At 47.1% G+C, this 27,875-nt stretch overlaps 1 protein-coding gene across 5 annotated transcripts; it reads right to left on the reverse strand.

Annotated features, from left to right (window-relative positions):
- Positions 1-52: 52 nt before the first annotated feature.
- On the reverse strand, positions 53-27,757 carry garre1 (granule associated Rac and RHOG effector 1). 5 transcript variants are annotated; one of them, XR_013451492.1, is made up of 15 exons: positions 27,608-27,757; positions 19,248-19,345; positions 17,990-18,806; positions 11,636-11,848; positions 10,861-11,001; positions 10,520-10,615; positions 10,242-10,403; positions 9,893-10,051; positions 7,056-7,153; positions 6,327-6,452; positions 5,005-6,086; positions 3,715-3,884; positions 2,584-2,717; positions 2,308-2,383; positions 53-2,042 (listed from the first exon to the last, which is right to left on the reverse strand). XR_013451492.1 is itself a non-coding variant. In XM_040168012.2 (15 exons), exons 3-15 carry the CDS (start codon positions 18,494-18,496, stop codon positions 1,704-1,706), a joined length of 3,303 nt encoding a protein of 1,100 aa, XP_040023946.2. In that variant the 5' UTR covers positions 18,497-18,806; positions 19,248-19,345; positions 27,608-27,757; the 3' UTR covers positions 53-1,703. The 5 variants fall into 5 exon arrangements, 4 of the variants coding, with proteins under 4 accessions (XP_040023946.2, XP_077941036.1, XP_077941035.1 ...); XM_040168012.2 differs by having other exon boundaries at positions 2,584-2,721; positions 3,719-3,884; XM_078084910.1 differs by lacking the exon at positions 27,608-27,757 and adding an exon at positions 27,032-27,153 and having other exon boundaries at positions 2,584-2,721; positions 3,719-3,884.
- Between the last annotated feature and the right edge of the window lie 118 nt (positions 27,758-27,875).

Consider the following 27,875-nt stretch of genomic DNA (forward strand, 5'->3'; position numbering starts at 1 on the left):
GAAATCAGTCAGTAGCAACTCAATCAAACTCCCCCCCAAAAATACAACAGCATTTCAAATTGCTAGTTATTTTTATTCGTTTTTTGCATTGCTGGTACACTTGGAAAGTTTCAGTTGCCAGCTCAAGAGAACAATAAGCAACATAAGCCAAGCAGTCCCCCTTCATATCTTCTATCAGGGCAACGTGTTATTTTTTTATTTTAAAGAAGCCACTAGTAAACCATTTGACACAGCCGAGAAGAAACAGTTACAGTCCACGGTCTGTAATGATGTCTTTAAAAAAGGCTGCAACAGTTAGGGAGATAACACAGACAAAAAGCAACAAACCCTATACCTTGATTGTGCAAAGCACATTAACTATAAAAAGATATATATTTATATGTATATACAGCAAACAATTCTCTGTAAACATGTTAAGTATGTTAGTTTTCTGAAAACGTGGTGTCATTTCATAAATACAGGCAACATTGGCATCCGCAAACATCACAAAAAGATAACATTCTGAGCTTTTAAATACAGCCCATTGCCATAGAAACCGAAGAAACAAGGGCTCGAAAACACCCTGATCACACAATGTTTTAGTGTTTAGCATGGCATATTTGGTAACCTTTAGATGGTGTCGTTCGGCTCTGTAGGAAAGAAATGTGCTTTTTCACATATTGGGAGGTGGAAAATAATGTTTTATGTAATATGCCTAGTAGAATACTAACATACAGTAATGGTATAACATGTAAGAAAATACAAAAATAAGATTAATACTGTCAATTGTACAAGAAAAATATTGTATTATTAAACAAAACAAAAAAAGGTTTACGGGAGTTAGTGTCAATCTGGAGCAAACAACTGCCAATCAGAGAGGAGGAAATGATTGCGCTTCTGGATGTGAAGACGTTCCCGAATTCTTTCAATGGGGTGTGTAACTTCACCGTCTATCAATAGTCTCACATGACCTCTTATCTCTTCTGCACCATTCATCTTCTGAACAACGCTTTGGTGGGAATATTCTGCAAGTGCTATCGATACCAACATGGCACATAGTTACTGCTATAATTCAGAACTCTGGTCAGTTGTTGAAAAAGTAGTGTATTTCTCTCAAATTACACCTTTGCAGTGACTTACTATATTTATGCTGAGCCTGCTCAAAGCCTCTTAATAAAAAGAACTAAATATTTATATTTCAACTTCAGTATTTTACAAGCTATGAAACAGTAGATGGTAGCTGTACTCTGATTCATCCTGGGTGAGATTTGGCAGTCACAGCTATGTAGACACAGTATGTTTATTATGGGCACAATGAGAGCATTTCGCCCTTGTACTCCACTCACTCACACTCACACACACGCGTTTAGCTGCAGAAGCAAGTGGGAGGCGGCCGTGCGCGTCCCCGGTTCTCGTCTGAGGAGACGACCACTAGACTAACTGCTGCCAGCGTGACGCATGCACCTGTCGCAGTTAAAACACGGCAGTTTGAAAAACTTCAAAATACGTCTGCTTTTTTTTCTTCCAAATGGGGATGTTTGACATGGAAAAATATAGATACAAAAATGTTGCGCCAGTGTGTATACTTGCCTCTAAGGCTTTGAAATCTTCCAATTCACTGGGTGTGGACTGTAAATGGCTGCAGCTTGGCCCACTCAGTGGCTGATCTGACAGCTACACGCCCCTCGGTGGCACTTCGCCGCCGACTCGGTAGACTAGACTCATCAGTACTGGTGAAGGTAGGAGGGCCTGTGCTCATGTTTAAGGGGGAACGATTTAAAGCCCTTGGTCATGGGTTTGTGTTGCTGCTGCTGCTGTTGTTGTTGTTGTTGTTGTTGTTGCTGCTGCTGGGTGAAAGGAAAACCAGAGGAGATGCCGGCAGAGGGGGAGCAGTCGCTGGCAGTGGACCACACGGGAGACTGCAGCATCTGCATGGAGTCGCTCCACTGAGAGGATGGAGGGATGTTCATCTGGTACAAGGAAGAGCTGGGATTGGGCATGGTGTTGTGGTGGGTGGAGTGCTGCCACGGCGCTTTGGGAGGCCAGGTTTTAGTCTTGCTGTCCTGTTGATTGCAGCACACGGCAATCAGCAAAGATCAGAAGGTTGATTACTGATCACAAGCAATCAACAAGGTTTTATCAATCCATCGGAGTTTGTTAAAACAGTTATCCACATTTGCTGTCTCACTGGTGCTTTCGAATGTACAACTATTTCTGATGTTCCCTCTACAGAAAAACATATATTAAAAAATGCGTTTTCCTGTGAGTAGTTTGCAAACTGGACCACTGGCGCTCCACACACATTGGGGGGGGGGGCTCACACTTTACCTGGTTATCATCGATGATGTGATGGAGTGGTGGTGAGGGCAGGGTGCACACCTCCGGCTCGCCACAGCTGTGTTTTCTGAGAACAGACATTCAGACTGAGCCTCACGTGCTACACAGTATTTGTTGGAGCTGCAAGTCATTTAATTTTTTTTTTTTATAGAAGTGAAATATCAACCCAAGAAAATTCAGTTCACCCCATTGTGTCATATTTATCAAAACTGACAAGACAGAACTAATTCCGGGGATGATGATGATGATGATGAGTTGGGGATTTACCTCCTTTGTTTAACCGCTGCTACAAGATCCGGACCCGAAAACATGGAGAACAGGCTGTCACCGTTGGCTGAAGACGTCTCATCGCTGGAGCTGGCCGAGTCCCCCTGATTCGCTGTCCAGCTGCTGTTCACGGCCTCACTGAGGACAAAACCAGGCGAGGTGTTACCGCCAACAATGTGCTATCAGAAGGCATGCAACAGTTCAGATGTATTTCTCGATGTCTTCACTCCTCGATTAGACAGAAATTGGGACGTCTTTGCATCTTGGTGATTTGTAGGGTTGGGAGACATCACCCCGTCGCTACATATCATAAAGCAGGTTCTACAGCAGCTCTCGTTCCTCACTGTATTGAAGTGGAAATCATTTTCATAACTGCATCACTCATGCATTGGGTTGACGAGCAGGATGCCACTGCAGTATTGGCTCCCTGATTAAATCTTCCTACTTACTGAGATGAATATCTAATCAGGCTGCTGCTAACACCGCAACATGGTAAATGCCTCACATAGTGATGATGTCTGCCACATCAATACTTTAATCAGGACATTGCTCAAGACCTTTGTGCACTTGATGAAACTACGCTTTAAATAACTAACACTGCAGCCAAAAACAAATGTGTAAACATCGGTTCAAGTCTCCGTGTCCCGCTTGTTTATCGTATTTTGACGTCAGATTTGTAAAAGTAAGATTGCTGCACACATCCCCCACTGGGCACTGCTATGTCTGATGCTATTTACTGACATGACCTCCGGACAATGTTCAGACTGCTCCCACGTTGCCCTTTCACACATTTAGCATCCAACAGGAGAATTCTGTCCGACACGTTTACCTCTGTTAGTCAAAGGCGAGACGTGGCGTCTGGGTATAGCACGCAAGGGGAGGAGTCATATAGACCAAGTCTTTGGGTCATCAAAGGTCTTGCCTTTAAATTGATCAGCTTAACCATTTCGAAGCCAGACCCCACCGAAACAGTAGTTGCCGAATCGCGTCGGCGGTCCAGTTAAACATTCTCATCGGCGTCTTTGGGCAAAGTCACTTTGACTAAATCCGATCTGGCTTTAAATCTACACTGAACATTTGTTGTTGTTGCTCTGTAAAGCATTGAATCAGTGATTAGACGAGTGCGGATACCTACCCCTCACTGTAGTACTCTGGGTGGGACCAGGTCCTGTGCTGCTCTTCAGGCATTGGCCAGTTGCTGCGTGTGTTGCTAGGGCGACGGATGTGCTGCACCTGCCGTTTCTGCTGCATGGCCTGGCTGACGCCGGCGACGTAGCGCGCAAACTCCGGGTCGGAGCCGACTGCGTATGGAAAGGATAAACACAGCTATGAGGCTTTCCTTTTTCGCTGCCCGGAGCTCATTCCGATTAGCCAGACTGTCGACCGTAGCAGAAAATCACAATAGCCGTAAGTCAACTGTGCACAATGGGCCTCGGTGGCAGTCAAAAGAGTCTGCTGCACTGTAAGAAATAGCAACTGACACGGGCTAAACTCCGCGTTAATGGTCAACTTGTAGTGGAAAACAGCTGCTCACACTATCTGACCAACATTGATTATGTTACTCAAATCAGGGTCCAACGTGGTCTGTGATCTGGGGAATTGTTACAAGATACTATTTAAATAGAATCAAATATATTACTTCTCATTTGCCACATGACAGTTGCTGCGTAGTGAGTGAACATACCTTTTTACAAGATGTCTGCCGTACTTAGTGCACTGAATGAAGCCAAAATAAACAAACGGTATTTCCACACGGCCTGGACTTGACAAACTTGTGTAAATTGATTATTTCCCCTCAATGTCGTCTTCATTTCACTGCTTTCCCTTAATAGAATTATTTTGCTTTTTGTCTACGATAATAATCTGTAGTCATCTGTTGCCTGCAGACAAATGCATTTTGAATTGATATGCATACAAAACTTCAGCGATCTTAACGGTTTCAACTAGATAGTCTGGACACTCGGGGTAACGCATCAGACCGCGTTGTGAACCGTAGTCTCTTGGATTACTGCAGAAATAAGTAAATAAGCCATAAAGGACATTGCTGCGCTGCTTCTCTGGTTATTTATTTTTAAATAATGAAGATACTTTGTCAGCTGCCTCCCCTCACACTGCTGACATGAGAAGCATGGAAGGTTGAGACCAACACTTCTATTTGCAGAGAGGTGACGGGCCAAAATGTTATAATATAGTGCTGGAAGGCTTTAAATATTTCTTAATTTACTGACTATGTTTAAGTTTTCTGCACCTTTCACTGAGAAATACACACAATAACATAGTTATTAAAACTGACTTTTAATGATTTCATCTTTCTGCTTTCCTGATTTTTGCTTCTTCTTCATCCAGCAGTTGAAATAGATACAAATAAACACTCCGATTTGGGCCTGAAAAGGTAGATTGGCATAGAAAAAGGGACCTCACCTGCAGGGTCAAAGGGCAGCGTGTCTCCCAGGACTCCAAAACCTCCTTCACTCTGGTCCCTGTTGGGCCAAGTGTTGTTACGGGGCCCCTGTGGCTTCTGACCCAGCATCTCTGACATGACACTGTCCATGTAGGTGCTGACCAGGCCCAGACTGTACAGATCTGAGCTCAGATCCGGCAGTCCAGGAGAGCCCCACTGACCGATTGGGCCCAGGGGGGACAGCCCTGCTGGGGGACCTTGCGGTGCGGACTGTTGCCCGGAGCTGACAAGCCACTTGCTTGCCACTCTTTGCTGTGACAGGACCTGCGGTGGGGTCTGCTGAGGAGGAAGTTGAGGAGGAGGCTGCTGCTGACTGATGGGCTGCAGGAGGTGCTGGTAGTACTGCAGGGCCTGGGGGGAGGGCTGTTGAGGTGGAGGAGCAGGCTGCTGCTGCTGTTGTTGTTGTTGTTGCTGCTGCTGCGGAGGTGGCTGTGGTTGAGGCTGCTGTTTCTGCACTGATGACGGAGGCTGGGACAGGGTCTGAGCTTGGGGCTGCAGGGCGCTGTGTGAGACAGATTGGGAAGTTGGCGGCGGCCCACTCGGCGGCTTCAGCTCAGCGGGGTTCGCAGACGCCACAGAGTTCCTCCTTTTGACCAGAGGCGAGGCCTGCTGGGATTTCCCCATGTTGAATCCTGAGAGAAAGTCGATGACGTCCTGCATCTCCTGGTCAGTTGGCAAGTTCATCCCCTGGTCGTCGGACACTAAACCGTTGGCCAGCTGGCTTTGCGGGGAGGAGTCGGACAGGCTGCTCATCTGCAGGAGGCTCTGTAGCCTCCCGTCACTGTGGCCCAGGCTCTTGGTCTTCTCCTCGGAGCTACCGGTTGACAGCCTGCTGCGAGACGGGGTGCTCGGGATGGAGTAGCTGCCCCCGCTATTGGAGCTGGATGAGACCTTCTTTGCGAACTTGGAAGTCAGCTTGGATATTGTTTTGGGCAAACCGCTGGAGGTCTTTGAGCCGGCGCCTGGAGGCAGGTCGGCCCGGCCGCCATAATCAGGGATTTCCCGCTGCAGCTGCATCTGAATCGTGGGCAGGGCTTGTTCTCTTTTGGAGGGAAGAGGAAAAACAAGTACTTTGTTATTCAGTATTAAAAGCACTACAGTAATATGAGATATGCAACCGGGCACCAGGTCTCCTTTTAACTGAACCAAACAGGTTAAGAGGGGAATCCCCCTAATCCGTATCATCTGTTGAGATTTCACTTGAACAGAAATCCACATGGTAAAGCTACACGTTGGTAATCGAACAGGTCATTTGTAATTACAGCACCTAACGTTGACTCACTTTCTCTCCTTCCACTTGTTGATGTCAAACACTGCAGTGTACAGCACGTCCACCAGGCCGAGTGTCTTCTCCGGATCTAAGCTCCGCTGGAGCAAGGACATAGTGGCTGGGTCCTCCTTCAGACACCTGAACATGTGTGTACACACACACACACACACACACACACACACACACACACACAACATGATGAGACAGGAACTAAAAATCCACACGATGTCATACAAAAGCCCAGGTGCATTTGCTAAAAAGATGAAAACTTGACATTCATAAACAAGAAAAGAGCCTCTTTCAGCTTGCAGACTGGTTTATTGTATTCATGCTGGCCAGTGAACCAAGGAGTCCACATTCAAATCTTCTGCTTAAAGACGGGACAATTCCACAGTACAGCAGCCTAATGATATACTGCTGAAGTAGGGTTAATCCCAATGTGTTGACACAGGTATTACAAAAAGGGTTGTGTACTCTGCGTATTAAGTCCAGCTTATCAAACATTCTCCATTCCTCTGTAGATCTTGGCAGTGTTCGCGCTCACCTCCCATCTCTGTCTGCATGCATATGCTTTACATATGTAACTTGTCAGTTCACTTTGCTACGTCTCATCAACTACCTCGTGATGCAACTGTACCTGCATCAAAACACAATTTGTGTTCATACATTTAGAATGAGCTGATTATTTGGAAGAAAGGTCCACACAAAGGAGTTTCACAGTAAGTGGTTTAATGAACTTACCATGTAGAGGGAACCTGCACCACCACTTTGGAACCGTCAAGAGTGATCTGGGGAGCATAGGCCTCCTTGTTCTCAATCTGAGCAGTATCAACAACAACCTGTTGGCACATACACACACACACACACACAAAACGCACCAGCATCAGCATCTCCTGATAGAAAAGCTTTATTCATTGGCATCTGTAACCTTGTTGTGAGTCCTGCTTGTGCAAGCAATACTGTGTGCCGACTAATAATAAAAACAACTAAAACTATTGGAGCATCACACATTTTCCACCAAGCAGAGGGACAGATCTGGGCCCTGTTCCGCGTACGTGGCTAACTGAGTTAGCCGGATAATTTTCAGGATGAGAGGACGTAGATCAGGCTTTTTGGTTCCACGAAGCAGGTTTGTCTAAATCACCATAGCAACACATCGAAAAACTTGAACCTGCTCCGGCGCATGTTCATTTGAGCTGCTGGATTAGTTCATCACTCCCCCGGGAAAAAAAAGGCAGCTCACCTCCTCATTGATGAAGGAGCGATATCAGTTAGATTAACGTTGAATAGGGAGAGACTCAGAGATCACAAAGACCTGTTTAGCCGCGACGACGTCCTGTACGAGCGCGAGATGCTGAGGACAAGGAATCATTTATTTACAAGATTTTCACTTTACGTTGCATGATGAACACCAAACGCTGCAGCCGAACCTCCACTGTCCCGCAGACTGTCTTACATACTGTCCCACGGACTCCCTGTCTGTACGGTGTTGCGATGCAGAGAACATCTGGAAAGCCGCTGCATGTCGTGCTCTTGGTAAAGTTCTGTTGGTTTATTTGTCGCTTAATAAACTTCTGAATGTTCCACATTTTTTAGGGTACATAACCTGATACAGTACATAAATCCTATTCATTTGTATCAATTAGATTCTTTGGGCTTGTTTTCATATACATACTCTGAAAGAGTTGAGATCATTATTAATTATATTAATTAATTATATGATTAATTTAATTTTATATCGCAAATTCGCCTCAATGGTCTTTACAGTCTGTACACATGAGAGGGTGTGTTCATGATCACCTCCTGCTCGTCAGCGGAGAAAAAAGCCGCTCAAAAGTTTATTTGCAATTATACGGCTGTTAAAAAATCCTGGTTTCGGCGATCGACTCTTCCGCCTTCTGACGTAAGACGATTATCCTGATGATTGACATCTGGTTCAAACTAACGAGACTATTTGAGCGCCGATCCACCTTCAAGGAACCGAGATCACCGGATGTCAATCATCTCGGTAATTTGAGCTGGATAATCGGACATTTGATCAACTTAGTTGAACCACGTACGAGGAACAGGGCCCATGTCTTTAGTCTCCCAGTAACGACAAAGTGGCTCCTCGATAGCTACTAAGCTGGGTCGCAAAGAGGGAGGGGTCCATTTCCTGTATTGCAGGAAGTCAACCTTCTGTTTTGAAAAAAAGCAGGTGTATCCTTGGAAACCCCGGCCGAGTGAGAGGGCCGAGTGTACACACACACACACACAGACACACACAAACAGTGTGTCAGCCATGCCCAACACAAAATGACACGGTCATTGGGGGCAAGAGGGAGGAGGAAGCATGCAGACAAACAGAGGAGGTCAGCTACTGCGTTTGGCTCAATGACTAGTAGGAAAAAGGGAGTCGCTAGTGAATAAAGCTGCCAGAAACAACAGCAGATATATACGGTCATTCTTATTATTACTGTGACTGTAAAAGGAGAAAACACGGAGGAGAAAGACCAAGTGTGGGGAGGTATGACTACGACGAGAATGTGCATGGACAGCGAGATGCTGCTCGCCAGCAACTTGCATCCCAAGCAGGAATGCTGGGGGAGCGGCGCTGAGGTGCTTCTGCTCCCGGTCCCCGCCTCAACTCGCTGCCATTCACAGGGCCGAAGGTCAGCAGCATAGCTCATCAAAACGCCACACCCGTTACACTTTGGCCGGCTGTGCCCTTCACACAGTTGACTCAGCTCTGTGCTGCATCTCGGTCACCTTTCATACAGAACGGCAAAGTGGAACAAACGGTGCAGCGGTCCGTCTTGAAATGGGAAAAGGGGCCTATGTGCGAGCGGGTGTGTCCTTTTACGGTGCTGTGTGAACTACTTTGTGCTTAGTGGCTGCAGGATCAGATAAAGAAATAATGCAAAACCCTCATCCACCACGCGGGGTTTGTTTTCCAGTTAGCACGGGGCTGACGGGGCTGGATGGGCCACTCCCTCAGCCCGGCACACGAAAACAGGGCAGACCACACAGAGGAAATAAATACCGCAGCATAAACACACGGGTGTTACTCGGAGGGGAGTCCTGCTACTGACCCTCCCTCCCCGGGACACGCCTTTCCTTCAGGAGGGGGAGGACTCAGTTTGCAAACCGGCCCGGGGGAGCCCATCCAGATTCACCCAGATGCTGCAGGAATGTTTCTTCTCTTTGTGTGTCTCTGGTGTTTGTTTACACTTCGCTGCTGCCTCCGAGCAAGCAGACAGGTCTCCTCATCTCCATTACCACTCCGACAAACAATGAGATGCAGGCGGCCAAAACCCGCGGACGCACCAAGTACAACAGGCCTGTTTGAGTCACCGTATAGTAACAGCTACACTCTTGTGATCGAGCAAAATACTAAGTGAGGATCCAATAGGGATCTTTCTTCACAGATGGTTATTTAAGTACGACTTACTTCAACACAAAACTGCTCTTTTGCGAGACGAGAAGATGAAAAGACAATTACTGTTTGCCCACTGCTACTTTACAAGGTGTTGGGATCCATTTACGGAATAATTAAGGAACAATTAAGGTGACCAGAGTTGTTTTCCATCTCTACTCACCAGACCAGCCTGGGCAAACAGCAGCTGGACCGCGGTCTTGCAGGCTCCTCTCCAGCTGGACGGGCAGACTTGGTTGAGGACCTCAGTGACGGGAGAATCGTCTCTGGGGGTCACTCCGTTCTGGCCCAGCGCCTCCTTAATGAGCTGCAGCATGGTGTGCTGAGGAGACAAAACACACTGGGCCATCAGCAAAGCAGTACGCCATCACTGTGTAATGATGTTACTAAAAAAAAAAAAAAAAAAAAAGGGGGGGGCTACATCACAAATCTGCTGAGGTAATTTCTTTAATCACAGTAATGCTTTTGGGAGCAAGGAAGACTTCTTTTTTTAACTGCTATGGAAACTTTACCGTTTTCAGTTTGAGGTTTTCAGCCGCTGACTCGTTGAAGGACACTCCTTTGAGGAAATGTGAGCCGATCTGGACAGGGATGGTGGGCAGCTCGCACTGGATGGGCTGGGAGGTGGTCTGCATCCTGCCCGCCTGCTGGGCCTCCGCCTCACTGCAGCAGCTCTACACACACACAGATGTCACATTTTTAAGAAGCAATAAATGTTACATTGCATAATTTAAGTATCCTTCCCTAATTCCAAACAGCATTTTTGCTGACTTTCTGAGAGTGAACCCACCTGCAAGGCGGCCTCCACAGCTTTGGGGTTAAGATGAAAGCCGGCCTTCAGTGCGTACTCACTGTGGCCGAGGCTCTCTAGTGCTGCTTTGTATGCCTAGAGATTAAGAGAAAACACTATTGAATATATAATACAAATAATGTAATGTTAATGCACTTTTTTATTAATGAATCCATGTAGTTTCACCCTGTTTATTAAATCAAAATGATACTTTCACCAGATACATAAACAATAAATAAAAGCAGAAGCGTATGTCTACTTTATTCTTAAAATATCAATCTACAAACCACTAGAACAACAGTAACGGCCGTTCCCGCTCTGGTCTCTGGGCCCATACGCACCTGTAAAGAATTGTCTATCTTCATGTTGAGCTCCTTCAGCTGGTGGTCAGGGATGGTGGGGTTGTTGGAGCAGAAGAGCTGCTGAACCTGGATGCCTGCCAGGCAGCCGTCCCGGCCCCTCTCTCTCAGCCTCGCCATGGCCTGAGGGCACAGCAGAGAGCAGAATGGAAGCCGGTACACTAATGCAGCACCATTTCACAGAGAAATGCAAGACGTACTTGACGATGATGCGCTGCGAAAGTCTGGTGGCCAGCATTTTTGAAAGAACAATGAAAAAGGTACATGTTTTGGGAATTTCTCGCATAAATAATTGAGCTACCCATTTCTGGATGATAAAAAGCATGTGTGCAGCTTCTGAAAAAGAGCCCCAGCCACCCTTCTCTGCCGAAACGCCCAACCAGCACATTCTACTCGGGACTATCCGGGCCCGGCCCCCTCCAGGGCTTACAATCTGCACGCCAGGGCTTAACAGATCAATCAACGCACTATTCTCCTCTCTGCCTCACTTTATACAACAAAGCTCAAAATGGGCCAGAGGGAGTGATTAGGCTGAGGATTAGTTGGGTCCTGTTACAAAATAGCCTTTCTCACATGGGTTGGGTTGTGTGGAAGGGTTCAGAACATAACATAGCAGGGTCACAGACAAACTGTAAATCAAGTAAATTTAGCCTGGAAATCATTAACGGCTCGCATTTCTCAGGAATGTTTCACCTCACAAAAAGACAAACCCCGTATCTCCAAGGCCCCAACGAAGAGGCGCCCTGTGGCTGCATACCTGAGCTGCACCTTTCCATGAGCGGGAGGCTTCCTCCAGCTCAGTGAGGCAGCCGAGGTCAGAGCTCTGGGAGCGGGCGTTGGCGCAGCGCTCCTGGGCCTGGGCAAGAGCCTCGGCCAGGCAGGACTGGGCCACGGGCTGGACCTTCTGCAGAGCCTGCGACAGAAACTGGAAATGGACCTGCATCACCGTGAGGAAGCACCGACCCAGCACCTGCAAACGGACGAGGGAGATTTAAGGTCACAGCATCCATCATTAACATGCTGGCGTAACCAAGTCAGAATGTTGAAGAATGCCTGCAGGCTCAGAAACTGACGTGTGAGTCTACATACCGGTGTGGTTAGTTAACACCAACACAATACGGCGTCCTAATTCCTCAAAATAATGACTGGCTGCCTCACCAGCCAATTAACCCGCGGCTACGACATTCTGTATCTTTGCAGAACCACCAAAGGGACTCACGGTCTACGAAACCAAGAAGAAGACAACACTCCAACCCTACTTGGAGCTTGTTATTATTTCCACGCCTTGCGAGCAGAGGACATTGAGCTTGGCAGGAAAAGTGCAGCCGTTTATGCTTAGTTCTGCACACGTGTAAGAACAAACATTAAAGACTGCTTTATGTTAACACAATGTGGTTTAAGTTTGGCCTTTCCCTTGGAGTCATGCGCAGCATATTACTACTTTTTACAACAGTACATTTTCATAAAACTAAAAGGTTTGACATTTTGTGTTTACCACCAGATCACATGAACGATATCAGCAGCTCGTCTTCAGGCTACTCCTTAAAACGATGACAAAACACATTTTCAAAATAAGATTGTGGCAATCAACGCAAAATGTTAGTTTATCCAACAGCATCTCGTCTCATCTTCAACCTCCTATCCGGGTCGGGTTGCGGGGGCCAGCAGGGGACCCCAAACGTCCCTTTTCCCCCTCCCACATGTACCAGCTCTGACTGGGGGATGCCTCCACCTAATCCTAGTCCTAGAACATTTGTCCACCATGCTCTTTACCACAGCTACCACAACACCTTCCTAAATAAAACTTCTTGCCAGGGCAGCTTTCAGGCAACGATGAGTATGCTAAAAACAGACACCAAACATCTGGCCGGTGCAATGTGTCTGCATCTGAAAGCAAAGGTCTACTCCCGTTTAGTAACATCACATGTTTCAGGGCGTCATACATCACTCCACACGACGTGTGCGTGCCTTTGTTTGGGGAGAGAATATCTCAAGCTTAGAGGCGGTTTGTTGTTCAGCTCACAAAATAAGAGAAACGGGACACCGCGCGGTCCTCAGCGGTCACAGCGTTTCCTTTTTCAGGTACCGGCTGAAAATATCTCAAGGGGGAGGCTGAGTTGTAAAGACAGAAATATGCTGCTGGCAGACAGGATCAACAGGACGCTCTCGTTCTCCTGCACAGAAACCAAAACTTAACTGCTTAAATGCCTGAAAAGCTAAACAATTGTTTTCAAAAGAAAAGAATTCATCGTCCTTTTTGGAATAAGATAACCAGTCCTCGGAGCTGTGGAGTCAGTGGCCTTATTATAGGAGGTTATTCGGATAACATGCTCAACTGTTTCCAACGCTCTCCCTTGTCTTATTTATTTGGTTTAATTGTCATTGTATCATTAGAACAATGCACTCTGAGGGATCCAAAACACCAGAAACGGGCCCAAAACAGGTGCATTATTGTCCACTTGTTGTGTATCATCATCACCAACGTTGCTGTACTCATGGAATTATGTGGCTGTTCGGTCTATTCACTGTTTTAGCAAACAAGGGGTTTGGCAAAACAATGGAATACTGAAATAACAGCGTGATGCTGAGGCTGCTTAATGTAATTTACACATATTAAATAAACCACATATTGGACAAAGATAAACGTTGCGCTAAAGACGGGGCCAAGGGGTTACGTTTTAAGAGGTCCTCCTGAGACCACCAATGTCCGGACCAAATGACACTTCCATCAATCCACAAGTAAGATACGGTAAGACACATTTAAAAAAAAAAAAAAAGAGTCACCTTGCTGGTTGTGCACACCAAGCGTAAGTGGATCACAATGTCAGCAGGATCCGTCCTCTAGAGACAATGGATGTCGGTACAAAATTGCAAACCAGGTAATAGTTTGAGAGATTTTAGACGGGACCACAGAGGGGAACTGACACCAACCACATGGACGCAACTAGCGATGAGCTGCTAAGCAATGAAAACAACGTTTGTAAACTGCAAGTCTTTGTCCCTGAAGCTCAGGCCCACGGTAGCGTGTGTAGAGTCAGGACCATGTGATGCTTCGCCCTCACGGCGGGGACCCTGGGAGGCCTGATAAACACAGGCTCAGATCCAGGGGGCACAAGATGGGAAATTCCTGCCCCCCGCTGTTGACGCCGACGCGACGAATCACAACTCAACGGGGATTTGGTGTGCACGCCAAGCGGACAAACAACCGCGGACACACAGCATGATAATGATGCAGGGACACAACACATAGAGCCAAATAAAGCAAACTTCTATCGTCTGCAGAGTTTCCTACGGATCAGAGCCCAAGCTTACATTGAGATCAATGACCGTTAAAAGGTCGTCAACAACAAGCGAGGGGAAAGAAATAAAGGCCATGGCTGCAGCACGAGATAATGGAGAACACATGCGATCGGCTACGCTGCACACAGTCATGGAAAATATGAGAAGAAACTGTAGAGCCGAGCCAAGCAGACGTTGGGCCCCTTTTAGGCCCAAACAAGGCGAATCGTGAATCAATCAACATTTACACTTCTATTTTCTGAGAAGACGTTCGATAAAAATGCAGTGAATGCAGGAGCGTGGTGTTCCTGAGACCTAGACCTCTGAGAGAAAGGGAGTGGGATGTTGTTATAATAACCAGATGGTCAAGCTGTTCCACTGATACGTGGAAATAAACAAGGAGCATACCTTCGTTGATTGATGGCAATGGTAATCTTTGTGTAAAAGGAAAGATCCAGAGGAAAGGTCACAATGTCATGACCTCTGAATGTCTTACAGCTAATCACTTCCATATAATGGTTCTCTCCAATGTGTGCTTCAAAGTATTTCTAGATTTAACCTCAGCTAGTTTTGCTGAGGTTAGTTCTTTCAAACCCGGTCGGTAAGTATTGTATTGTTGAACCAACCTGTGAGCAGCGGCTACATTTCATTTAAAGTTCACACGTGAGAAGTCACTTTAAAAAGCAACATGTGCAATTTTTGAAACAGGCGTTTGTGTCGTCGGTCTTTAGTTGACACGTCGAGAAGTTAAAATATAACTGGTGTTGGCTGACGCTTTGAGTCCTTTCCTCTCTAGCTTTGTGTTTGAACAACACACAAGATGTACGTAATCCTGCAAAGCGCTTCTTAACAGCTGCGGCGCAGGGCCTTGTTTTCCCAGCGTTCACTGCGGTTGGCTGGAAGGTGTCTCTGGCTGTGGGGACCTCGCTGTCTGCCTCTGGTCTTCGCTCTGTGGTTTCAACTTACAAGCGCGGCAAGCGGCCTCCAAACAAACCGTGACATTTTCCTGCACATTTGGCAGTGGAGTCACTCCGAGCCGGATTTGGGGGGAAAAAAAAGAGGCGGTCTGTTTTGCAGTCTGCACTGACCTTAACTTTTGGGGGCTCTTTGTTAAAAAGGAAAAAAAAGGGAGGGGGGATGGGGGGGTAAAAGAAAGAAAGAGGAGATGGAGATGTGAGCTGGAGGGGGGGGGGGTCGCATACCACAACTCCCCGAACACCGAAACGCATTTGGCCCTTTCTGAAGACCTCATAATACGTCCAGCTGCCAAACAGCATTCCTCGACTCACGCAGACAAAAGAAAAGCCCGTTTACAGGCACAGATGCGCCACATTGTGAAGAACTGGATGAAGACGCTGCACATATTCTGATAAGATAGGTGAGCAGTTTAATCTGTACGTACACATGAATAACCTCTACCAGAACAAAAGCGAATAGTGCCGATATTTAGCCATAAGCTCAAACAAACCGCGGAGATTCAGATTCAGTGTCGGATGCAACCACAGGTGAGCGTGAACACAAGTTTCATAGCTTCAACCAACAGTTTTCCAAATTCTATTTTTGATTCCTCCGCCACCTTATTTTACTCTTCACTTGTCAAAAACTGTAGACGCAGCCGAACGCAAACACTGTGCGATTTAACCTCATTGTTGTTCACATGGCTCATCCAATTTCACTATGATATTATTGTGTACCTGCCGTGTTTTCTCAGAGGTTAACACAACCAACCAACTCAAGAAGCCCACTGGAAAGTTTGAAAACGTTTCCTTCTCTGCTTTAACAAACGTACCCTTCATGCCCGGGGCAGGACGGCCGGTGTGGCGGCCAATCCGTGAGGTTTAAACTTTTACAGACTTGGGCTTCCTCTAATATTCATTTGTGCTTGACCGAGACCACAGAGAGACAGGTTTACTGACTGCGGTGGAAAAGGGGTTTCCTGTTTTGGGCTCAGTCACATCCACTGAGCTCCTGCAGCCCCTCCGCTGGTCACGGCCATGAACCCGCCTCCTGCTGACGCAGATTACGGAAACACACATAACTCCCGTTGCAGAACGTTGACGCGTCGTCACAGGTGACACCGGATCAGATATCCTGCGGGATTTGTTCTTTGTCTTGAGTCTTAAATTGCTTTTACAACTCAAGTGGGAAATGCAAAGATCAACATGTGAAAGGAATAAAAAAAATGCTTGTGGAAAACTATTTGGAATGTCACGAGGTGAGTGAAATCGAGAGGTCTGAATAGAAGCAATCAAGCAACTTTGAGGTGAGATTATGGTTAAGATTTCATGCCAAAGAAGGAGAAGTTTGATGTTAAAATGTGTGTGTAGCCTTGGTTCAGGTGACACATGTAAATGGTAATACTTATTGAACAAATCTCCTGTGGAGTGAAATAGTTTTATGTATAATATGCAGCAAAGAGGCCTAGTTGTCATCTGTGAATTTGTATCTGTGCTTTTGAGACTCTCTCCTATTAGTCATTAATTAATTAGATTATCCCGGAAACTCAAGTCACATTGTGATGCCACTCGATTGGTTGGAAACGTCTCTGCTGCTAAAAGTAAACGGTTGAGGATGAGGGGCGAGCTGCGCGGGCTCACACCGGTTCATTAAAAGGAAGATAAATGAGCAGATGCATGATGCAGATCATGAGGACGGATGGCGTTCAGGCTGGGGTGTGGCGTACAGCTGAAAATACAGCTACTTGATACTGATGGAGCCACATGAGAGATTGTCTCATTAATTCGCGATAATGCTTTCTCAAAAGCAACCGCCGTAAAACAGCATGTCTTCTCTTTTTTTTTTTTTTTTTTAAATCATTCTGTCAGAATCTTTTGCAGGTGCAGATTTCAGACTGATGGCGTGACCTGAAATGAACCAATGTCAAGACTTCTGACTTCATCAACCCGAATCTTCCAACCTGGCCTCATGAGTCTCCTGACCGGGGTTTAAAGTGCGTTTGACACATGCCTAGATTTAGGCAGGAATTCTGTAGCAACTGAAGGATTACTACCCTGCCATTATCGTTAAGGCCTTCTAGTTCCCTCGGCGATAAAGGTCTGCTCTCCTTAATAATGATCAAGATTAACTCAGTTGAGCAAATGTATTTATGCAAGATGTAACAGAGCAGATACAGACCCAGATCATGTGTAAACGGCAACAAGAGCAGATTAGTCTGTAATTAACGGGGGGACAGAGGTGTGTGTGTGTGTGTGTGTGTGTGTGAGAAAGATAAAACACTCTTGATTAATCAGTTGCCACAAAAGGCAAATTAAACAAAAACAAACTGACAGAGAAAAGGGAGAGAAACGGAATTTGAGGCAGGAAAAGAAATATATATCCAGATCACAGCTGAGCCTTTTGGTTATTCAGTGCATCTGTCTCCATATCCTCACAAAATTAAATAAATAACACCTCAGCTACGACGTCTCACCTTCTCCACGTCAGCAGATTCAGTGCTGTGGAAAGGCGGCGGGGAGTTCGCTGTGACAAACGAGGACTTTTCTTCTCACATCCTCAGTGATTTTCACACTTCACCTTCAGATGCTGACACAGGCTTAACACTGGGTATGACAAGCTTATTTGAGCCAGGAAACACTGATTCACAGGGCCTCCTGACACCTGAGCACCACCGCTGGACGACCACTCACGGATAATGGAATATGAAAACGTATTTGCTGCTCAACTTGCACGGGCTACGGTTGTGCCGCTTAATTAATTCACTCCGGCGGCGGAGACAATGGACTTGAACCATTGAACAGAGTCACTTTACTTAAGTCAACGATCGTTGATGTCACTTAGAATGACATCAACGAGGTCCAGTGTGATCACCCACCTCGACATCCTGCAGGCTGAAGTCGTTCTGGTCTTTGAAGTTGGCGGCCCCGGCGCTCAGCTCCATCAGCATCTTGGCGATTTCAGGCTTTATTGCTGCAGTCAGCCTGCTGGCCGCCTCCATGACGTGTTCCTGCACGTCCTTCAGTTGCATAGCTGCTTTGGAATAGTGAGAGTTCCTGAACACACTGCTGAACAGGTCTGTGAGGAAGGCGCTGGCCCGGCAGAACACGTTGAGGGCGTCCAAATACTTGGAGATGCCTTGCTGGATGTCTGCGACGGCGGTGGTGGCGGCGCCGGAGGGTGGTGCGTGGCAGCTGCCGGGCATGCCCACCCCGGTGCCCATGGGCACAGAGGCCGAGCAAGAGGAGGCCAGGGAGGCGCTCAGGGTCCGGCTCAACTCAGGCATCTGGTACTGCTGGTGCTGTTGCACTTTCTGCTTGGACCCGCCGAGCAAAAAGCGACGCTTGTAGTCCATTTTACTTTCCAGCGCACTACAACAATACATATGTGGTGCAACAGCACCGGGAGCCGCTGTTTTTACGGTTTTTTTTGTTTCCAACCCGCAAAAGTGTCCTCTTTTACAAAAACGAGGACCTGAAACTGTTCAAAGTTACTCCGCCTCCACCTGCCAGAGGCTCATCTCAGTGCGCCTTGCAGAGAGGCAGCACAGAATTGGGCGAGGTCAGAGATGGGAAGGCGTCAAAAAGACTGGCAGGCTAAGTGAAATGCCTACATGCAGCCCTGCTGCAGATACGTCAGGTCCAGCTCAGACGCAGCACAGTCACACCTTCAGAGTCTCCGTTTCCAGCTTCAGACTAAAGGATCACAAAGAGGGCGGAAAAGTCAAAAACAGTGCGTAATTTACTTATAGGGACACTGCAGTCAATTTTTCAACTTTCCTTCCACATGATGTGGTAAATAAAATCCTTCTTTATACAGTATATAGAGTATATACACATATGCATGCATACATATATAAACTTTTATCGCCCTGCACTGATGGTTAGGAAATTCAGACACTGGTCAACAGCATGTGGGAAAATAACTAATAATAATAATGTTTTTTCAATAACAAGTAAATGCTGGAATGGGAGGATGTGGCTTCTTGTACACTGATCCAGTCCGTCTCACAGCCTCTTCGCTAAGCAGGACTCTGCGGGCGGCGAGCGAGGGGTCTGCTGACAGCTCCGTCTGAAGTCTCCAGCAGCTTCCTTCCCCCCAACCCAACAACACTGGCTGAGGTAGATATTACTCACCGGGGAAACAAGTGTGCTTCCAGATCTCGCTGCTCTCCGCGGATGCAGATCAGAGCGACAAAAGCACAAATGTATCTGTAAGGCCTCTAGGTCATTTCCTAAGGAAGGAAAGGGCAGAGAGACACAGAAGGAAGGGTTAATGTGACGTCAAAGAGGAAGGATGAGCTCCATTCCAACTGTGTTATTGTTACACCCAAAAACCAGGTGGATGCCATTTACTACTCACAACTTGACCCACAAGACACAGAGCTACACTAAAAAGTAATAAATGAATATTGTAGTATAAAAAAATTACCTGATCAAACTGAAGTTGTAAAATGAGCTACACAATGACAGTTTGTGGTAGTTGTGTTCAGTTTAAGATCAAGACACTGATGACATTGAACCCAGAGTAATGATGACGACGTTCATTGTATTTTTGGGAAGTATTAACTCAAACAGTCGCTTTCCTGCTTCGGTTGGAAACGGATGACATTCAGTCTTGAAACTTGGTGGTAATATTATATCACTGTTTTGTAAAGAGCTGTGGTTTAAAGTTGGACATTTCTAGACGATTACTAACGCTGGTCCTCGGAGAGCGTCTCTGAAAAGAATCGGTGGCAGTGTCTGGTTAGGCAGATCACAGCTGCAGAGAGAGATTCATGCTAGAAGCCATTGTCAGAAGACACTGCGGGGCCTGTGGAGCTTAGTAGGAATCACAATACTCTCATTCAATTATGTCAAGTGCATTTTGCCATTCGGCCTTTTCGCTTCATTATAATCTGCTCACGTCTCTTCCTACGAGTTCTCTCAGTCAAAGGCAGCATAATGTCAGAAAAAACTCCTGTAGCATGCAAAGTAAACAGTAAAAAAAACTTTTGTCAACACAGCTGACAGAAACTTGATTTAAAAAAATTTAAAAAACTACCTATAAAAGCCTCAAATATATTTGTCAATTTTTCATTCATTTTCTATTCGGCCACAGGAAATATATGAAGATTCGGCGTTCACTGTGGGCCAGTAGGTGTATTTTCCAAAGAAAAGATAGAAGCACTGAACCGGTTCCTGTGGCAGTTGGCTACCAGACGCGCTGCCGATGAGACACCAAACATCAACACGGCGGACTAATCTGCGCGGTGCAAAGCTCCTCCCTACGCAGCAGACCGTTATCAGGGAGCGCCATGCCGCGCCAGCGGCTGAGTGAGGGAGAAATCCTCATCCCCGCCTGACCCTTGTGGCCCAACACCCGCGGCTCCCACGACGCGGCACCGACCGCCGAACCTCACTTCCTTTCACCAACAGAGAGGGGGGCGCCCGACGCTAGAACCGCCCTTATCTGCCCCTGACTGTGCAGAGACGGCGCCGATGGAAACTAGTGACCTACTAGTGTAGGGACAGCAGGGATGTGCTTCCCGTTTTATTTAACCCTTACGTTACACGCTCGGGCCGTATCAGTCGCTCTGAGGCTCATGGGCACTGCCGCAATTCTTTTTCTGCAAGTAAATTTTTTTTACACATTCCAGGGCACGACAGGGAGCCCCGGAGTGTCAGTAGGAGCTGTTAACAGGTTGCATTCGTACACTGCTGTCTGCTTATATTGGTACGCTTTAAAATATTTGCTAAGAATGCATCCATCGGACCAGATCTATTCTGCTCCCAGAGCTGCACGTTTGGCATATTTAGCGTTTTCCGACAGTTGATCAATGTTCGTCTTTGGGTGCGACGCTGCGCTCGTCACTGTGCCCATTTTACCCTCGAGGTCTGCTGCTGTGCCTACTGGGTAATCGGTGGCCGTTTGGGAGGGCAGCTGAACTAGTGCAACGGTGCAGTCCTCTAAATCCCAGGGATTACAGGCACAGCGAGAACCTGCCCGGTGCCCCACACTGTCTGCTGGTTGACACAGATAATAGGATATGTGCTCCTGCGAGGTAAACAGGAAACCTGAGTGGAGCTGGCCTGAGGAACGCCACTCTACTTCTCACACTTTCATACTGCCGGGACAATTAACAAGGAAGAGCACAGAAAGACTGTGGGACCAAAACAATGCCAGTCAAGTTGTTTGGAAGAAGACTGCAGAGCCAACCACAGGGATCCAAACTTGCATTCAGTGCGTTTAATTCATGGGATATCATATTGTGTCTGTGTCATTTTTGCACATTTATTAAACCACCTATTTTAGAATATGCAGTTTAATGCATTGACAAATATATTGAACAGACTCACAGCCTGAAACAATTCAAACTAATTGAAATCAGCAAGACCAAAAGGTTGAGTAAGTAGCTTTTGTGTTTTGGTTAGCGGGGAAATTATAAAGACACAATTTGACGTCGCTGGATTCAAACCATCTCATGGCTTCAAATGGTCTTGTGGATTTTGACTTTTCTCAGAGGGAAAACTTTTGGTTTGATGTAGATTTCTGCTCCACACACAAAAGCAGGAACTGATTAAGTGCAGTGAGTCACGATCCATTCAGCCTGAACAACAGAGCCAGATTACAACGAAGCCAGATTCTTTTTTTTTTCGGGGGGGGGGTATTTGCTTTGTTGGTGGTTGCTCCAGGCAGATACAGGATATGTTAGTAGAGTGTGTTAGTGGTCGGCACTTCCTTCTTAGCCACAACATTATCTTGGACGTGGAGGTCGTCCCAAGAGGCGCGGCGGACACGGGATCAATATTAATCAGGCCCGCTGGCTTCTCGCTGCGCCTCGGTGGGCTGCCAGCTTCCTGTTGCAGGGCGCGCTGTATCAAAGTTGCACCCAAACAAACACATGTGATAGGAGAGCCCCCCCCCCGCCCCCCCCGGATGCTACTGGAGTAGTACCAGCACGCTTTAACGTCCCTCCTCCAGCGGCGGCTGCTAATGTTAGCTCTACTTCCACTCACTGTACATGTCAGCTGCTCTGCTTCAGCAGGACGGGGGTTAAGGTTTCCTGGAGCGAGCGCCCTGACGCCAGGGACAGGAACGTCAAATTAAACACACTGCTCGGTGGGGGGCGCGTTGTAACCGCAAGGTTGGTGGTTCGAGTCCCGGCTGCCCCATGTCTCAAGTCGAAGTGTCCCTGAGCAAGACACCTAACCCCTAATTGCTCCCCGGGCAAAAATGTAAAGAGGGCATTTTCAGTGGCCGCAAGACCAAAGATGTTTTATCTTGTTTTTATTTCAGGAACTCTAAATCAACAACTGTCGGCTCTTGGCCCCCGAGCAGCCGCACACAGGTAGAAGTGGCCGGTGCTCAAAGGCACCTTCCTTGCAATAACTTTTGAAACTTCAGCCATATTGCTGCAAATGTTCAAATCCCAAGTAGGTACTTTAATAGTTTGGGGCAGCTGTTAAACACACTGACAGCTACTTATCCATCTTCCACCGTGAGGCAAAAGCGGGCCCTCTGACGCTCGGGCCGCAGGCCCGACATCAACTCTCAAGGGGTCTATTTCAGCCTGCACGGGCCAAACAGCTGCCCTACGGTCCACTCCGCACTGTTTTTAGAAACTCCAAAAGGTTTGGCTGGGAGAAGAAGAAAATATGCTCTCCCCTACATCTGTTGCCAATGAGGCAGAGGAATGCATTTCCCCAAGAACGCTCTTAATGAGGGTTCAAACGAACACAAAGAAGCAGGTCAGGCAAAAAGCAAAGCCACATTTCTAAGCAGCCCCTTTAGAATATTGTGTTTGGTGTGTACGAAAAAATATATTTCAAAAAAGGAACAAATTGAGTTTGGAGCGATGTGAAAAGGAAGCTTGACTTGAGGACTTTCCACGGAGCAGATAAGCTACAGCGGAACCCGAGAGCTGATCAGCAGACGGTTCCCGGGGGTCGGTCCGAATGACGGGACAAGTGCTGTGAGCAACTGTGTGACAGGAGCCGAGCGAGGCTCCTCTTGCCCGCAGAACACAAGGGGAGTATTGTAGCAGGCCGTGGTCTCCTCATACCAGCACGCAGAGAAAAGACACACACACACACACACACACACACACTTGCACGTGCAGCTGCATCTGCACTTTGTGAGAGAAAAATAAAAAAAGGCCATGGCTGTGGCTTAATATTAACTGCAGGAATAGATTTTGAGCCATCAGTGTCTCCTGGAATTATTTTGTAGGCAGCCGAAGGTTTTCTGTGGTTTGAGGGTAAAGTTTGGTGTTGATCCCATGTTGGGGCTAATTTTGTTCTGAGGCTTCGGAACTAAAGATACATTTTTCTTTAATACTCAAATATCCTGACAAGTTATATACAGTTTCCTGTGAAAGAGCAAACAGTTACATTGAACTTTTAGGTGAACTTTGTAAAGCGGTAGTGAAACCGCAGAAAACCACTGTTGAGTAACTTGGGACAAAACCCGATACTCGTATCAGCCAGGAGGCTGGTACAGCTGCATGATGTAGGGCTCACCTGTACGGTCATAAGCAGCTTATGGCGCCAATAACAAAAGCAGACGAACCCGTCTACCAAAGAACATACTTGAGGGGCCAACAGGCCCGTCGCATAGCAAGCATACACCCCAACACGGGCCTGAGAGAGCCAACGTTTAACCTAACCAGAGCGTTTTACACAAAGAATGCATCCCTTTCACTGTTTTGACTCACGGCTAAAATAATTTGCTTTCAGAATAGCGGCGTACAATAGCGTGCGTTCAGCGAGCCCATCGCTGGGTCTCAACGAGCGAGACCTGCGATGAAAGGCTGCGCTCCATTCACGAGAGACTGGGGGCAACCTGTGGGGATGAAAACGCTGCCCTCAGCCTATATCGAGTCGGCTACATACTGAGGTTGCAGCTTGTGCAGCATGCCAGCCACCAGGGCGCCGTATTTTTAGCCAGGACAAGAGTGAGAAAACACTCTTCCAATTTAGGCACAATGAGACGGGATATGGAGGTGCCACAGAAGCCTGAAAGTCAGGCCTGGCTCACACAAAAAGCCAAAACAAGCAACGCTCGGGCACAAAAAGGTATCCATGACTACAAAGAGAATTTAATAGATTAAACCATTTGAACGGGGGACGCTGGTTTAGGCCACTGCTGAGGTGCCCTTGAACAACACATCGCATCTCTATCCGTTCTATTACTCACGGTTTGGTTTCCAACGTCATCGTGGAAAACCACTAGAAAAATATGTCCAACAGGGATTAATAAAGACCTGTATCACATTACTGGAGAGCCCAGATTCTTGTTTTATTTTCTCATCACCTTGCGGGAGCGATCATGCATCTCACTGGGAACATTTGCCTGAGGGGCAAATAGCTGACCACAGAATAAGTCAAAAATTGGTTTCCATGGGGACGAGGGGGTGCCCATGCTAAAAGTGTGTCCGCCGATTCGACAATCCACTAGCTGCTGCGCTTTGCTCGAGGACTAACATCGCCTTCAAGTAATCCACGGAAATGGACTCGTTGGTTCAAGTGTGCGAGAAAAAAAAAAGAGCTGGGCTGAGCAAGCAGCAGATGAAGCGGCAGCGGGCGAGAATAGACGCAGCGCTCAAACGTCCCCTGTGCCAGAAGAAACGGACCTCCGCCGCCCCGACGCCCACCAGTGCAAATAGCGCTGTTAGCTTTGTGCATCCAAATGGAAATCCTGTCACACAATACAAACTCAAACAAGCCGTCGCTCTCGACGATGGGACGCGACGAGGGAACCTGGCATAAACCTGCCGCTGCTTTCAACTCTATGGCCACGGGGGGACGACGGCGAGGCCTTACGATCACTCCAATAAAATAAAAACCGCCCCGTCAAAGCATTGAAACATTCCATAGAAGTATAACCCGTTTATGGTACGATATAAAAGGACTTGTTCTCCGAGTCACTAAAGTGAACCAAGATGTTGAAATATTCCTGACATATGCTTATGTAAGTATAACCAAGCCATAAATAACTATGAATATTCCTGTATGGGGGAGCTTAGTGGAAGCTATCCACCAGAGGTAACATTTAGCTTCCTGCGCTTTACACCTGTTGCTCCTTTGATATCGTCTTAAGGGAGGACGCTCCATCAAGATATCTAAACTCAGATTAAAAACCACAAGCGACCGGAGACGAACACATGAAATAGAACAGAAACAGAAAAGTCATTATTCCGCCCTGACGCCAGTATGGGTCACCTCACCCATCGCCCCAGCAGAAACTCCTCCGTACCACTCACCCGTAACTGAAACTGTGCAGCAAGAGAAACGTCAGAAAGCTCCTTTGTTGAAGGAAACAGCATTCAGCTCTGTGGAGACGGTGTCAGAAGAGCACAAGCGAGGACTGTGCTCCACCCGAGGCGAAGCGCAAACAGTGATCTTGTGACTGTATGTTGACTTCCTCACACATGCATCCGGCTTGGAAGAAGCAAAAGGTGGCTCTTCTCACCCCGGCACACAATCGCACGTTGACAAGTGATGTCAAGAAAAAAAGATTTAAAAAAATAAGTGGAACCTTTGTAGCGGTTCACAAACTGACCTATCGTTCAGTCACGCCGTCTGAATGAGCTACTGAAAGAGTTGAAAACACGCACAGGGGGACTCTGCAGAGCGAAGCACGTCGATCTATGGTGACATAGAATCAGCACCTTGATTCAAGGTTGCTTCCATAAAAACTGCACCAGCCGCAAAACTCAAAAGGGAAGGTAACATGATTGCCTTTGTCAAAGTCTGAAATTACACATTTTTTGAAGAGGCTAATGTCAGTCAAATTCTTTTCATCATCATTGACCTCGATAGGATCATAAATCTGAAAACAACTCAAAACACTTTAAATGAGTCATGGTTCAGATTGTCATATTTATCATCAGTGTTAAAAATGTGCTGTGCAGGGTGGAATAAACAAATACATCACTAAAACCACGTTGGAAAACAAATATTAGGGCCATCAGGCAATTCCCAAAACTGAAACCCCCATTTATGTTCATATATTCCCAAGTAAATACGGTTGATTTGATGACAACAGAAGCTGGATTTCAGATTCCAATTTCAATCGCAAAGAGATTTGTTGATTATAAAACATGGATAATGTTTCCTTCGGACATCCAAGAGGGGGAAACGCTTAAATACTGACGGTGATCAGGAGCGAAGCTGCAGAAACAGCTAGATGTCTCCCTCGACCTCCCTCCGTCCCCCCAAACCCCGGAACCTTTACAGGTAGGAGACCTCCACAGACGTGGGACAACGACACGTTGACGCACACCTCCGTTACTTTACGGCGCACCGGCTTTGCAGACAGGTCGGCTGCTCCCGCAGGGGGGGGGGGACGCTTTAAACCCCCGATCACTATTTAGCAGGAAGGTGCGGCGGAATCCCCGCGAGCGCACTTTGCCGGTTTCGCCGAAACTCTCCGGCCGGCACGGCCCGTGTCGTGGGAACACTATGTCGCAGCTGTAAATACGGCCTCTTTCTCAACGCCCTAAATGCCCGGTCGCCGGAAAAGGCTCCCGTGCGTCAACACAACACACGGTCGGTAAAGCGACTGACACGAAAACCGTCGCAACGCACAAAGACGGGCGACCCCCCGGTAGGCGGCAGCCCGGTTCTGCTGCACCCGCGGCTTTGACACTCGCCCACCGGCCACATAGAAGCGTATGGACGCTCGTTGGCTAGCAAGCTAGGTCACTTCTCCTGGAGCCACGGCCACCACACACACACACACACACACACACGCTACGTCGCCATACGAGCTGCAAATCACGCCCTTGTCGTCCGCTTGTCTGACGTTAACCTGCATTCCTCATTGTGCGGTATGCGGTTGCAGCAGAGGACGCGCGAGTCCGTTATCGGACACGCCGCTTGATTAAACCGGGTCGCCGCTGGCGCCGAGGCTCGTTGACCGGCTCGACCAGCCTCACCTGCATCGCCGCGGTGACCCCTGGTCGAGACGGGAATCAAAGCTGCAGCATCGCCGACGGATGCGATCGAGTGGCAATGAAAACAGAAAACAACCGACTCCGCCAATCGCTCCTCCTTCGCTAGCCGAGGCGGATGCGCTTCATTAGCAGACATGGAATTAGATTTACCAAAATACATGTATGTAACGTTAGATGCGGAATAACAAAACGTCACATGTATTTGCAGCCCTCGGTCAAAACATATATTGCACTCTTTAAGGGGGGTGGGATTTAAAACAGAAATGAACATTGAATTGTGTGTAAGTGAGGTAAGTCCGATAAAGGATGCATCGGTTTCCTCGGTTATTCGCAGGCTAGCCACAAAGCTAAGCGAGCTAAGGTTAGCTAACCTGCTAGCTCTCTGCGACACGATTGTGAGCGCTGGTGGAAGGCAACAGCCAACGTAAGCGGCCAAATGGTACAAATCATAAAGGTCAACGGCAGTCAACACCGCCGCAACCAAAACAAAACCAAAAAGCTCCCGCAAAACACGAAAGAAATGTCAATACACGTTAAGTTAATCCCCACATCGCTTACCATCTCTGGGCATCCACCCTCTTGACAGCGAATCCCCTGCCTGTGTGAACAGCGTCAAGACGGCGTCGATAAAAACTCAAACTTCCGGCGAAACCTTCGCAATAAAACCGACAGCTATGTCTCTATTTCCCAGTCTAAATTTGGTTGGATTGGGAACTTGGTTTAAATTCACTTGTATATTGACTAATATACTTTCAAAATATCATGTTCTATACCATTTCAAATAATTAACAATTGGATAGGCTCGTAATAAATGAAAAGATTGTTA

The sequence above is a fragment of the Gasterosteus aculeatus genome, chromosome 12, assembly GCF_964276395.1.
Source record: "Gasterosteus aculeatus chromosome 12, fGasAcu3.hap1.1, whole genome shotgun sequence".
NCBI lineage: Eukaryota > Metazoa > Chordata > Actinopteri > Perciformes > Gasterosteidae > Gasterosteus > Gasterosteus aculeatus.